Genomic DNA, 15004 nt, shown 5'->3' with positions numbered 1-15004 from the left:
CTATGTTAGCTAACCAGTTTGATCTGTCTTGCTAAATTAGCCTACTCATTCGATGAAGTTCAGTTACATAATCCAAGCTATATGATCAATTAATTTAACTGAATTTGTACAATATTTCGCGGTAGCGCTTGAGCACAATTTTTAGCTAATGACGTCACTGACTAGCTCGTTCGTATTTAAGTACATATGCTGACCCACGATGACTCACACGCTGTATATGGACTGAGACGATCAAGCTATCATGTGGTGAAATGAAACGAATTAGCGACATTATTAGTCGACGTCATTCCGGCGGATACGCTAGCAGGCTTTTAGCTAGCGAATGAACAGCGAGAAGCGCTCTTTTTCTAGCGTCTCTTCTTTCTGACTCACTGTTTAAAATGATACTCGTGTTCCCTTTCAGCGATCACAGACACTCGTGACCCATTCTGCACATTTGCATTCATTTACATTTTTATGTTTTTATTCAAATCCGTTCCTTCAACCCACGACCTTGAAACATCAAACCCCGCTGAATCGCTAACAGATTTATTAAATGTAGATCATGAGGTTTGCTAACCTCCTGGACTGAACGAGGGTGGAACCGCTTCGCTTTGGAAATGTAACATTCATCTCGCACAGGCTGCTGATTAGCCAGCTAGCTGTTAGCAAGTTACTGAAGAAAAAAAAAAAAATGAAGGCTAAAACGATGTTACGGAGAATTTTCTCACAGACCGTCGCTTGATATTAAGAGCTGCAGGAAGATGTTTTTCTAGCTAGCTAGAACTGGAACTAGCATTTGATACGTGCAGTCTGCCAAAAGAAAAAAGTAATGGCACACACGGGTAATACATTCTGCGCATTTAAATACATTTACAGGTTTAGTTTTTTTTTTTCAAGGACTTTATTCAAATTGGTTTCTTCAGACCATGAAACACTGACACAGCCCAGCTAAAGACAAACAAAAACATACAACATATTAGCAGTAAAGAAATGATCACTGTAGGTACCTCTCTGACTGATATATTTGTTACTGAAAACAGGCTATTTTTTTTTTTTTTTTTTAATTAGCATGAAATATTTTACTACTCGTGGCATTTCCCCCCATTTTCATTGCCATCATTTGACCCTTTATAAAGAATCACTGTCTGAAAATGTTAGCATTATATTATATTCATCAAGTCTATCAAGCAATCGCAGGAAATTGTTTAGCGCGGTCTATTGCAGCGATGTTTGTTGGGAAACGAGACGTCTTAGCTGCACTCGTTTTCCACGGGCGTGACTCGGAAAGGGCTTTGACTGAATGCGATCGATGTGACGTTGTGATGACGTCACACCACGCGTCTCGGCCCGAGCGTGCGGTCATTTTTAAAAAATAATGCAAGCTCCCCCTCAAGAATATCGTGGAGTTTCCTTGATTCCGCGTTAATCCTGGAGGGAACGCTTTGAGCCGCGGATCATGACGCCAATCACGACAAAGGCAGAAAATTCTAAAGCGAGACCGAGCTCGTCTCGGAGTGTGTTTAACGTCATTTTACAGTTCGATTTGGAAACCTGACGGACCCAAAAGCTACGAAAGCTCTGACGTACCGTCTCGTGACGATGAAAATATTGTTTTAAATCCTCCAGATGTACGTACAGGAGACACTCCAGCAAACGTGTGAGCAATGCCGCTCATCCTAAATTATTCCGTTTATTAGATCGTCACCACCTCTTACCACAGCTCCGCGTCCTCTTATTTCTTTCACTGGTTTCCAGACAGGGAAGGCCTCTTCATTTCGAAGAGCAACGACAATTGAAAATAGACTTGCGAAAGTCCTACATGGTAGTAAGATGGGGTCATGTGAGGTTTTTCGTAACGTTCTGCACATTTTTTATTGGCCTTCAGGAAGTTCCCTCAAACCTGTCGTGCAGCTACACCTCTGTACAGATGGAGGTGAAAAGGTGAGATCAGCAAAGGGCTAAGTGCGTCTCGGCATGACAGTTTCAGGATAACGATCAGCCCTTTCCGTCACTTGCCTTTGTAAATAGGTCGTACAGTTCTCGCCATCCTTCCTCTCATCAGCTTATTGATTGCTAATAGAGGGCATCTCCTTTCACCATTAAGGGTTACACACCGCTTTACAAACCCATCCACCTCTCCATCTCCTCCTCTTTCTCTCCCTCGCATCCCTCGCTCCTCTCATCCGCTTACCGCCAGTGTGCTGTGATTAAGCCTCGCCGTCTGTCCCGCTCCAGATTGCAGCGGCGAGCCTGGTGGAGCGTGCCATCTTCTCCAGCAGGAGATCAAAGAGAAGAAGAGCTCGTCATCCGACCAGCTCTCAGATCTAAACGTCTGGGACCGTATATACCGAAACATCCAAACGGTTTAGTAACCATGGCAACTACAGTTTGGATCCTATTTAGGACAAAATCTATGGAAGGAATAAAACGCCGTTATAGGACAAATAACAACGACAAAGTGGTGCAATGAAGCGGAGTTACTGTTACCCTCGACGCATTTCTCTAACACACCAGTAAATAGATGCTTCTCTAAAGAGCGTGAGAGTAAAAGGTTCTTTGTGCAACTTAGAAGGCTTCTCCTGTGGCTGAAAACCCATTTTTTGGTTCTAATTGGAAGAAATTTTTTTAAGAGTGTTGAAGGAGATTCTCTTATATCATGTGATCTCATATTATGAACTGCTATCAAATACCAACGATGAATGTATTCACTTAATTACCTCTTCTGATAAGCTGATCAGCTGCCATCCTTTATTATAGCGGACACATGTATTCTCTATACCTTGAAAAGACGTATTTTTGTAGTATGACTGTGTGCCGTGTGCTTTGTCTGAATCTGTCTAGCACCGGCACAAGTAGAGACACGCCCATGCACGGCTGCTTATCTATGTGTATAAATACTCCTGTTCTGCACGAATAAACCGGACGTCTCTGTGAACAGCATGCGTCAGTATGTTCATTTAGACTCTCCAGGCCTGAATACTCTGTCAATCACACTTTCTCGCTCATGGCACAGAACTAAGAGTTAAAAGGCTGACGGAGGACTGAAGGACATAATCTGAGATTCCTAATCTCTAACAAGTGTGAAGATGTTGGAAAACTGAGTTACAGCTTTACCTCTGACCGTTACAAAGCACTGACACTGGAGACTCCTTCCATACAGGTTAAACAAACATCTCCTTGCAGAAAACTTGTGAACGAGCGGTTACTATAGAAACGATAACGTATTCGAACGAGCGCATTAATGAAAACCTGTGCAGGCTTGGGGAGTAACGGAATACACGTAACGGCGTTACGTAATCAGGATACAAAGGACTGGTAGCTGGAATCCGTCATACAGTTACATCAAAAAAACAAAGTGATCAGATTACTGGTACATTTTGTAAAAAAAAAAATGGGAATACTACCAGGATTAATTTATTTTTTCATTTAAAACCAAAGAAATGAATGTATGGACGGAGGTCTAGTGTATAGTTCTGGTTCTCTCTCGCCAGTCGTGGCTCACGTGAGCAACCATCTGGTGCACACGGCAATAAATTTTGCACAAAGTTAATTTGTTTGTTCGCTTTTGTTAGGGGGGCCGCACGCCCTCTATTTCCCCGGACATGTCCTCTTTTTCAGACCTTAAAAAAAGCGTGTAAATTTGAGTAAACGTGTGGGATTTCAGCTTTAGTTTCATTATGATGTGTTTATGGTCTAAAACTGCATCATGTGTGCACGTGTTTGCATTGCGTTAACCCCTCTCCGTAAGTCCCGCCTTCTCGCACACCGATTGGCCGATTATAAAAAGGCTCCCAGCAAACATCGGCCGAATTCCCGCCTCTCGACCGTCAGCCTGCGCTCAGCGAACACGCCAAGGCGTTGTGTTCGGCGTCAAACGGTCGCCCGACAATAGCAGCGAATACCAGCCGTCCTGAGTCGACACAACGCCCATGACCATATAAGGTCATTTTTCATTTCATGTTTTCACATTGCTCCGTGTTACATCGTCATTCAAACGTGTAAATGATGGCAGGAGGTTCACTCGTGGCATCTGATATTTTATTTTATTCCACGGACATTCAAAAGAACCTAGGAAAAAACGTAGGCAGAGTGTATTACACTTTTCCAGTGTATTAAAGTCTGCATTCGCAGTAACGGATTTCCGATTAAACGCAACTCAAATATCTGCTGTTCAAGCTACGTATAACGGAGACCCCCTAGCTGGGAGTTGCTAGGTAACTGATTGTTTCCGAGCATTCGATGCGGTTAAAAAAAAAAAGATAAATGAATATTTCAGGAATTCGGAAAAAAATCCTCAATACGAGTTTTCTCGAACAGAGCCCCCGATTTACATTTGAGTGTAAAATTCCGTTATTAAAAGGAGACCCAAAAGAACCGACCATCCAAACAGAACCACAAGTAAAATCCGTGGTGTTTTGTTGAATTTTTTATTTCAGATGTTACTAGCAAAGAGTAACAAACTCAATACATGTACATATCGTTGCTGATGTTTTGATTCTCCATTCGTTTTTTGACCACAGGTGAGTAGGCAACATCCAAACAGCCCGCGTTTTCTATTTTGTTGTCGTTTCAAACAAAGGAACGGCATAAAAACGTCCCGTTTTGACATTCGATTGAACGCAAAAATCGAACAAAAACAGACATGTAGCTGTCCTAGAGGCAGTAGCTTTTTTATTGATTCATTTTTAAAGTGTGTGTCTGGTTAGTAGAAGAACACACCTGAGGACACAGTCACGATCAGTGGGAATGGACTTTGCGATGGGTTTGCTTTCCAAAAAAGAAACACACACACACACACACACACACAAAAAAAAAACCAGATCGTACATACATCGTTTTTTTTTTTTTTTTTTCTTTTTCCGAAATGTCCGTACGTCGTTAAGGCTTCAGCCATTTTGGTATTAAAGAGTTCACGACACCCCGTACGTGTACACATCGAAAAGGAGTGCAAACATCCATCACGACTCCTGGACGATAGCTGCAGGGTTGAAGGTGGCACAGGATTTCAAACTGGACGGGGGAGATAAAAGAAGAAAGGGAAAAAAAAAAAAAGAGGATGGAGGGCGGGGTTTGTTCTCGAGCAAAACCACGAGTGTGTGTCAGCACCCGGGACGCGCTCGAGCCGCGCAGGGCGTTTGTGCAAATGCTGTGCATTTCAGCTAATGATTATGATTCGCGAATCTGCACAGATGGGTGTAAAAACCTGCGTTACTCAAACGCGCCCTTTTTTATATTTATTTATTTTTATATAAAGTCTTTCACAGAATGTTCCAGAGTGATATATATATATATATATATATATTTCCTCTCTGCGCTGGTGTTGAAGGAGGGCAGAGAGACGAAACGCTCACACGAATCTTCACGAATAAAGTACAACAAAAGGACAAAGGAGTCATCAAAAGGCAGGGTGGATTTAAGTGTGTGTGTGTGTGTGTGTGTGTGTGTGTGTGTGTGTGTGTGTGTGTGTGTGGAACCACTATTATTACACCAGTTCTTAGACACGTTGTGAAGGAAATGGACTTTACTCATAAACTAACAAAAACAAGACAAAAGCATATCTGTATAAACAGCTTCGAAGAACCCGACACCGCAGGAACCACAACGGGACCCTCGTCCCGAAACCCTTTCTCTCCGTCTGTAGACAGTGACCCCCCCACACGCAAACACACACGTGAGCAAGAACACAAACCCCTTCCCAGTCTGACCGTCACGCCTCGTACCGGCGCTACGTCGCAATCGCGCCGCGCTTATTTACTTATTTATTTATTTTTCGGGGTGGGGGGAGGGGGGGGGGGCTGATTTTCAAAGTGATTACAAAAAATTCCACATATTAAACCATCCTACATACATTTTTTTTTTTTTTTTTTTTGGTAAAAGTTTGTTTGTTTTATCTGTCAAAAAATTTCATTTGGTGCGTTTCCTTCAGGCAGCTAAGGTTTTCCGTGGTTTGTGTCTCGTCTTTCAGCTGCGCTAATAAAAAATAAATAAAATCTACATCTACATTCGGACGACGGCCGAGCTTCACGCTCGTCACGTACGTGCGATTCGTTTCCGTGTCACGCGACGTGCTTTTTCCCTGACTACCATCACTACGACTTCTACACTTTCCCTTTACTCACGTTTCTTCCATTTTATTACAATTTTACACACATTTCTCTCTCTCTATATATATATATAATTTTTTTTTTAATATATTTCAAAGATAAATTTTTCATAAAAGCAAAACGAAATGAAAGAATTGAACACGTCGAACAGCACAAGGTCAGATCAGGATGTACACAGATATATCCTAAATACAACAGAGCTCTAAATGTCCGTATACGTACGCTGGAGATAATCTGTGCAAATAAAACGACACGTTTAGATTAAAAAAAAATAATAATAATAATAATAAAAATAAAACCCTCTGGGATAACTGAAACCGCTAAGGAAACTACGACTTTAAATAGACTCTTCTCTCTTTTTTTTGTTTGTTTGTTTGTTTTATAAACTTATACATTTCATCTGTGACATATATTTGGATTAAATAAATACTTTGTGATGTGTAGATGTATAGATCGATATATTTCTGTAAACTATATACATAAAACAACACGGCGTTGAAAAGATAAACAGTTCCGGAGTCTCGGCGGAGAAGGACGGCGGGCGGGCGGGTGTGCGATCACGGTCACACTCGCACGAGAGAGAGCGCGCGCGCACACACTCGTGCACCCTGTTAAAACCAAAGCTCTTTTTTTGTCGCCTTCCCATAATTCCAAGCACTTTATTATTATTATTATTATTATTATTATTATGATTATAATGCTGCCTGACTTCCTGTTTGGTAGTGGAATGTGCTTACTTCCTTATTTACTCTTTTTTTTTTTTTGGGCGGGGGGCGGGGCTGGAACAAAACACATGCACAAATAAAAAAAAACAAAAACAAACAACAATCCCACAAAACACATCCGCACCACTGTCCTTAGCCCAGAGAGGAAGAGATGGAACGACCCGAATTCAACTGTCAGTCCCGCGACAATCTCATGCTGCGATGCGATACGTTCCTCACGTCGACAGTTTACAGTTTTCGTGTATTAAAAAAAAAAAAAAAAGAAAAAAAAAAAAAAAAAAAAAGAGAGAAATAAAAGAAATATCAAGGTTCCACGTCATCAGCAGCAGCGGACCGAAACATCCCGACGTCGTCTCCTCGCGAAGTCTTTGCTCGACGCTACTTACATTCGGATCTTAATACCCGACCGCGTCCGCCCCGATCCCGAGCTCCTCGACCGGACGAGTGAGCGCGGAGATCCCAGATCGGATATTAGCCAGGTTTGGTTGGTTGAGAGAGAAAACAAAAAAGTCTCGCTGTACTCCTCCAGCAGCAGCAGTCGAGCGATAGTGTCACGCCGTTGCTAGGTAACCGTCCCACAGCTCGGATGCGGTTGGTGGTGATGGTCGGTGGTTGTAGAGGGGGTTGGACGCCGGAACAGTGCAGGATTTAAGACTAGCTTAAAGACTACACCTGGATACTGGAACTAGAGTAGCTGCGATCCCTCTGGAGAGCGGAGGGGCGAGAAGTCGATCACGATGACGACGATGACATGGTACACCTTCCTTAATGTTGTTGCTGCTGTAAATTTTTTGTGACCTGAAAAAAAAAAAATAAAAAATACGGGGGGTGGAAAAAAAATAATAATAAAAAAATTAAAAATAAAAAATAAACATTCCTGCTGTGTGATCTTTGGTAAAAGCCGACCTTCTGGCGCTGATCTCAGGGGGGGTTGGGGGTGTACAAGACAAAACAAAATCATACGTCGCTCATGGATCTGCGGCAAAGGGGGCCGGCTCACACCGAGAGGCTGCTTATAAGTGCAAAATTCCATGCTGTGATAGGTCAGGTGACCTAGCCCTGTTTCTGGAACGTCCTGATCTGATTGGTGAACTGATGGAAGGCGGAGGAGGGTCGGCGTAGGCAGTGGGTGTGGTAATGAGAAACGTTCTCTGGTACGACAAGATAAGAACGGCGTGCTTTTCGTCGGAGGACGAGACGAGGAGGAGAGGACGGAAGCGAGGTAGGGAGGATCTGATCGGACGACGAGACGAGACCTCACGTCCACTGCGGCTGATTGGACGGTGAAGGCGCGGGTATGTGAGGGCTGCGTCGTTTTCCTCGTTCTCGGCGTTCGTTCTTCGTCTTTTGGTCTGGATCGTACGTACGAGGCGTCACGGAGCGAGAGAACACGCGAGCGCTCTCGTTCCGCGACGTTTCGTACGTCGGATCGTGCAGTTCGCGTCGTCGCGCTCCGGCGCTGGAGATCCATCGATAGAGCGAGTGAGTGAGCGAGCGAGTGAGTAGTGGAGGTGGTGGAGACGGAGGTCGGGTGGGAGTGGGTGTGCTCTTATAGACTTAGAGTTTTCTCCTGAGTGTTGGCGAGGCGGCGCAGGCTGACGTGGCTGGAGTAGCCCTCGTCGCTGCAGCTGCTCCTCAGGCTGCCTCGCTCGTCCGAGTCGCTCACGCTGCTGGTGCTCCACTCCAGATCGCCCATCAGGTAGTCCGTACCCTCCACGTCCACGTCCACGTCCAACTCTTCTGTACCGCAAACACACACACACACACACAGAAGCTCAGAACAAAAGATCACATCACGATTATCGACGGCATTTCACATCCGCTGCTTCCAGTCAGTTTGTAATTATTAAAAAAAACAAAAAAAACAAAGTGTCCCGTGACATAATATCGATCTTACGATACGGCCCAGTCCGTAGCCACGCTCGAGGGACGCGGCTACGCAACGCGTCGAGATGACGATGTTCTGTGGGGAATCCCGATGATCGACGCTAATCCCGGTTCATGCTTCTAGTGCGCACTTGACCACTTCGGTTGGTCGAATCCTCTCGAGAGTTCATTCCCGAAATCTACAAATCGGCTCTAGTGACGTCCGCTAGACGTCCGCGAGTATTTTAAGTTAGTTTACGCTAAAATACACTCTGTCCGCTTTCCCAGGAGGAAGACGGACGCTGAAGGTACCAGAGATACCCGTGGCGCACCGGTGACAAGCGACGCTACGCTTTAGTCCCCTCGTGGAAAAGATAACGTACTAGAACGAGCGCTTTGATATAAACCTATCAGCGCCACTGTTATAAGAAATGAATCAACGTGTGTGTGTGTGTGTGTGTGTGTGCGTACCTTGGTCAGAGTCGGATTTGTCTGAAGAGAAGGTGGACCCCGTGCTGTCCATGCGCGTGCGCTCCACTCCCAGCTGCTCCAGCCGCCTGTGCAGGTGCCTCCGCTCCCGCTGCAGCTGATCTATTGCGTGCTGTGCCTTCCTCTCGCTCTCCTCCAACCTCTATACACACACACACACACACACACACACACACACACACACACACGTTGATTCATTTCTTATAACAGTGGCGCTGATAGGTTTATATCAAAGCGCTCGTTCTAGTACGTTATCTTTTCTACGTTTCTATAGCAACAGCACGTTCACAGAGACTTGTACGGCGGACGCTCCACATAAACGTTTATTTAACGTTTACCGAAGGAGTCTCCAGTGTCAGCGTTTCGTAATGGTCAGAGGTAACGGTAACGTTCCCATATCTCAAGGAGTTTATGTTTTTTTCCTTTTCTTTTTTTTTTCCTCGCTAACGTGACAGACTGCGTTTTTATCTTCAACTCCTGGGATCCTGGCTGTTTATAGCTGCTATAACGCAATCAGAACTCGTTTCATGGAGGTTCCACGACTTTAAACTTAACTATAAATTAGAAACCGTTAGAAGGTGCTGTACTTAAAAAAAAAAAAAAAAAAAAAAAAAAAAAAAAAATTAAATAAATGAATAATCGTTAGTGTCGGCAAATTGCTGTGGCGTGAGAGGAATAAAAATAAATAAATAAATAAATAAAAATAAAAGACCCGCGAGAGATGTTAACTCAAAATTGCGAGAAAAAAGTCAAAATTAGGAGATTCACACTTGCAAGGAATAAAGTGGCAGTTCTGAGATATAGAGTCGCGAGGACGTTTAAACCGTTTTTACCTCCGTGGCAGAAATGGCCTTGCGCGGTAATATCCGCTCTGAACCAGCTGTGTGTGGCGTTTGTGCTCGGACAGTCGACGGGCTCGGATGGGGATTGAGAAATATCGCCTGGCTCCGTCGTGACTCCATCTTTACCCCCAGAGTCCCTCGGCAGGCCAGGTTGGAGTTGTGTTAACGCTCCAGAGACACAGGGGACGGGTAACTAAGGGCCGGGGGAGCTCCGAGGCGCAAACACGACGTCCTTATCCCGGCCGAATGACAAGAAAGTGAGAGTGTATTATTATTATTATTATTTTTATTATGTGCTGTTTACACCTTGTCTTCCGTCTGTATCTATAACTCCCTTATATTCCCGCACATCTTGTGCTCTAATTCACATAAAACTTCAAAAAGAAACTTTTTAAAGCCGGCTCGTGTGAAAGCTCGTTGCCAGCTTCCTGAGCGCTCGCACATTTGAGAGATCGCGGTGGCAGCCGGCTGCAGGATAAACAAGTAATTAAGTATATGACTGAAAAATAAATAAATTAAGCCTTTTTAATGAGCGCTTGGCTCGGTGTACATGACATATCCTTCTTTCTTGGTTGTTTAGAGATCGTCTGCAGTCACAGTGAAAAACACACACACACACACACACACACACACACACACACACACACACTCACAAACACACCTTGATGTGATCCTTGGCCTTCATTAGTAGGCTGAGTGTGGTGTGCCGGTTGGAGTCTGGTCCCAGAGGCACGAGGGACTTCAAGCGTTCCAAACATAGCCGTAAATGCGCCCGCCTGGGAGAGGAGAGAGAGAGAGAGAGAGAGAGAGAGAGAGATAAAGAGAGAGAGAGAGAGAGAGAAATGATCGTATTTCAAGTACACACCCATGATGAACACCTGTTCCTGGTTGTGTAAAACATGGCCTCGGGGACCGCGGGGTGGTTAGAAGGGGGCGTGGCCTGCTAATCGTTCTAATCGGACTTTCTCGTTCCCTTGTTATCCCCGAAATCCGCTTTTTACTCCCTCAGGAAGGTTTGAGACCTGACGCATCATCTCTCCAAACTCCGACATTACAGCGTTCACCAGGATTCCCTAAATCCCTGCGCTGATCTGAGATCACATGACCTTTCAATGAGCAGCATGTGAGAGCAGTGTGTGGGATTAGCCCTGTGTGCGTGTGGTCTGTACGTTACTTTATACTGCTGTGTGTGTGTGTGTGTGTGTGTGTGTGTATATATATATATCTTTAAGATGACCTCGGTGTCTGGAAATCCGGTTTTGGAATATCTCGGATGAGGAGGATGTTGTTTCAGTAAACAGCGCTGTGTGTGTGTGTTGGCGGGGTGTGTATCTACTTCTTAAACAACGCCGTGGTCGTCTCGCTACCGACAATAAACAAACCCGAAAGAGACGTTTAAAGCGGATGATTCGACACGACAAAACACACGCTGGTAAGATAAAACCATACACGTATAACTAGACGCCGCTGGATCGTAGGTCAACGTCGCCGCCATATTGGTCAGGGCAGCAGTAATACGTTTCGGCTTACGTCGCGGTTTATATCGCGGACCGGATCACTGATGATCGAGATTTTTTCATCCGAACCCGACGTTCATCTCCAAACCGACTTTTATGACGAGCTCCTGCTTTCGGCTGAGCGACCGACGTACTGTGGATCTTACCGCAGTTAGTCGGCCAGTTAACTTCTCTCACTCTGAAGGGTTCCCGAAGAGAGGCGGTCGAGCGGGCGGTGAGAAGTGGCTGGAAGAAGGGAAGGTGTTTCCGCAGGGGAGTCAAACCCGAGGAATTTGACAGGATTAGCGCAGGACATAAACCACCTGTCTTCAGTTTCCCTGCTCATCTCCTAACAGCAGGTGTATCGATAGGCTGGAATAATCTAACGGCTCGTCATCAAATCGTGGCTAGTTGTTATTATTATTATTATTATTATTATTATTATTTACTTAAACACGCACTATTCAGATATTTTTCAGTATTTAAAAATGACCAGAATTCTGACCTGGAGCACAAGAAAAGCTAAAAGACTGAGGTTGAAGACAGAAGAATCCATTTCCACGATGAAAAAAACCCCGACTTTATCCGCGTTTCATGTATACCGAACGGTATTACGTTAGGGACGTCTCGGCGTTTATTCATCTGATCCGGATCTATGCTCGACGGGTGTGAGTTTTCACGATTCCTTACGACGACGGATCATTTCCCGAGTCTAACTACCGAGGGTGAAAGTAACCGGAGACAGACCGTCGAAACCTTTCGAGAAACGCAAACGTTATTGTGCTTTTCATCCAGGGAGACCGCACCTCCCCCGATTACTGGTGTTTGTCTATAGGGCGGTCTCGCCCGGGTCAATATGGCGGACGCGTTGACTTGTCGCGGCGACGGGCCGAAGCGGCGTCTATATGTTTATGTTTAAAAACGGAGACTATGTAAATCTGACAGTCACGGAGGACACGCCTCCTTTCACTAAATCTGACCTGCAGAGCCCACGCCTTCCTTTCACTAAACCTAAGACGGAGGCCACGCCTCCTCTTAGTAAATTTAACTCCGAGACCGTGGCCTGTGTGATCGTTTCAGGTAAAGGCTGCTTAAAACGTATGTTTTATTCCTGACGCACTGCGCACGCAGGGCCGGTGAAGGGTTAAACACGGCTATGACGGCTTTACCAGCTGCTGAGGGCGTGGCGTGTGTCCGCGCCCACGTGACCGCTTATGCAACCGCAAGGCACACACTCCTGTGACTGTACACACACACACACATATATACGGAGGCGTGGGTCACAACCTAGCCTGCCTGATTTTTAGCTATTGTGTGTGTGTGTGTGTGCGCGCGTGCGTGTGTGTGTGTGTGTGTGTGTGTGTGTGTGTACTTTCCAGCTCAGAAAAACATCAGTGTGTATTTTCGTGTGGGCGGCTCTTTGTGAGCCACAGCATTAAATACGGACAGAGACAGACAGACACAGAGAGAGAGAGAGAGAGAGAGAGAGAGAGAGAGAGAGAGAGAGAGAGAGAGAGAGAGAGAAGCGAGGGAAGACTACAAGACATGTAAAATGAGAGAAAAAGAATATTCATTGTGAATCGTTGACCACGCTGGACTGATTTACTGTGAATTACAGGAAATAAACAGGAAATCCGACAGAAATGATCCAAACGTTCCATACGAGAGAAATAAAGTCAGAGCTCTCTTTCAGATGGTTCACACACACACACACACACACACACACACACACACACTGTTATTAAATATAAACCTGTAATCTTTGGTGAACTGCGGTGGTGTAAGGGGAATAAAACACTTCGGTAATCAGAGACCGGGTGGTGTGATGAAGACGATCGGCTGTTGCCATGTGCCACGCTATAATTTTAGTATATTAGTGGTTTGTTTTGTTGTTGTTGTTTTTTTGTGCGATTTTTTTACGGTTGCCTTAAACGTGGGATTGTCTCCGAGACACGGTGTACGATTTTAAAACCCTCCGTTTTTATCGTCGTTTTTAATCCAGGACGGCGTCCTCAGCGCCGCACGCACGTCGATACCTCCTTCCAACGGGTCTACAACATCAGACGAACACCGACATCCGCTCACGTGACGGTCAAGATGTAACGTCAGGCGAAAAGGTCTGAGGATCGAGGTCTCGAAAGGACGCTCGGGGTCGTGGCACGTGGAATAAATAAGAGAGAGTCCCGTCTTCGTGCATAGCTCATCTTTGTCTGCTTCGTGTGCTCGTGTCAGAACACACCGTGATACAAACAGCAGCCCTGGCACGTGGCAAGTCTCCTGTTTACGAGAAGTCACATGTTTCGTGTTTGGTTTCGGTTCAGCAGCGAGTCATGAGACGGGTCACGTGTCAACGCTTCCAGCAATTTATCAGCTGGCAGAAAAACATGAAAAAAAAAAAAAAAAATCTTTTTTTTTTTGTTGAAAGTAAGAAATATGATCACAACCAAATTTTCAGCTCTTTACTACTTCCATCCCCCGCCCCCCTCCCCCCGTCCAATCCCCTCCACTGTTTAAATATATACATATATATAAACAGGACTCAACAAACAGGAGCAAACGGACAGCGATGTCGGTGTTAAACGTGCTGAAACGTTGTGTAATCAGGCGTATAATCGCATGTCGGAGCGGAAGGCTGAGTGAGATTACAGTTCCGTCCCTGTAATAAGCAAACGCATAAATTACTATAATGAAGCATCTGCTTCAGGTCTACACAATGAGCCGGAGCTGGTGTTCGTGCTACGCAGTTGACGCGTTCTTCACGTCTTCAGAACCGCGACGAGTGCTCTCGTATTACTGAATTACACACGCTGGAATCCGTCATTCTGTAACGCTGAACAGACTCTACGCCAATTATTGTAAAGTCACATCGGATTTATGTTGGGAACTAGGTTTACACTCAAAAACAACAACAACAAAAAAAACCCACTTGAAATAACTTGCTTGCATAAGTATTCACCCCCGACGGGTTAATATTTGGTAGGGTGACGTTTTGCTGCAATAACGGATTTTTCGCTCCCACGGACAGCCTTGGATTCAACTCCAGACCTTTTATCTGCTTAAATTTGTCAGGATATGACGAGGAAACTGCGCATTGGTCGATCGTCCGGATACTTTTGAGCCGGTGAAAACGGTTGTAAGTGCTATTTTCGTTGAAGCCCTTCAATTAAGGCGGGAAAGTCGTCGCTGCTTCGTTTCAAATCCACTGTGCTGGTGTACAGAGGCGAAACCACCAGAACTATCACTGTCCACATACTTATAGACCTATAGACCGTACACACACACACACACACACACACACACACACACACACGCACGTTTGTCATCAAATGTCAACTTAAATTCGTCAGCGATTGCAAATTACAGTTAATAAAATGACGACGCGTGATACTTTCTATCCGTTTATAGTTACATTTAATGCCATGGAACCAAGTTCTTCCATACGCTCTTCTCTCGTTTGAGGTTGATAAGGAGATTAAAAAAAAAAAAAAAAACTTCCTTAG

At 44.9% G+C, this 15004-nt stretch overlaps 1 protein-coding gene across 1 annotated transcript in view; it reads right to left on the bottom strand.

Moving 5' to 3' along the window:
• Nucleotides 1-4393: 4393 nt before the first annotated feature.
• The window catches only part of mxd1 (MAX dimerization protein 1), a 33190-nt gene continuing 22579 nt past the window's right edge, over nucleotides 4394-15004 (bottom strand). Inside the window, exons 4-6 of the mRNA XM_017452121.3 lie at nucleotides 10670-10784; nucleotides 9149-9308; nucleotides 4394-8551 (exon numbers count right to left, since the gene is read on the bottom strand). Of these exons, the coding sequence (XP_017307610.1) occupies nucleotides 8361-8551; nucleotides 9149-9308; nucleotides 10670-10784 (466 nt within the window). The 3' untranslated portion in view covers nucleotides 4394-8360. The remainder of the gene's footprint in view (nucleotides 8552-9148; nucleotides 9309-10669; nucleotides 10785-15004) is intronic.

Source organism: Ictalurus punctatus, chromosome 22, assembly GCF_001660625.3.
Source record: "Ictalurus punctatus breed USDA103 chromosome 22, Coco_2.0, whole genome shotgun sequence".
Lineage (NCBI taxonomy): Eukaryota > Metazoa > Chordata > Actinopteri > Siluriformes > Ictaluridae > Ictalurus > Ictalurus punctatus.
This window is presented reverse-complemented; position numbering and strand designations above follow the sequence as displayed.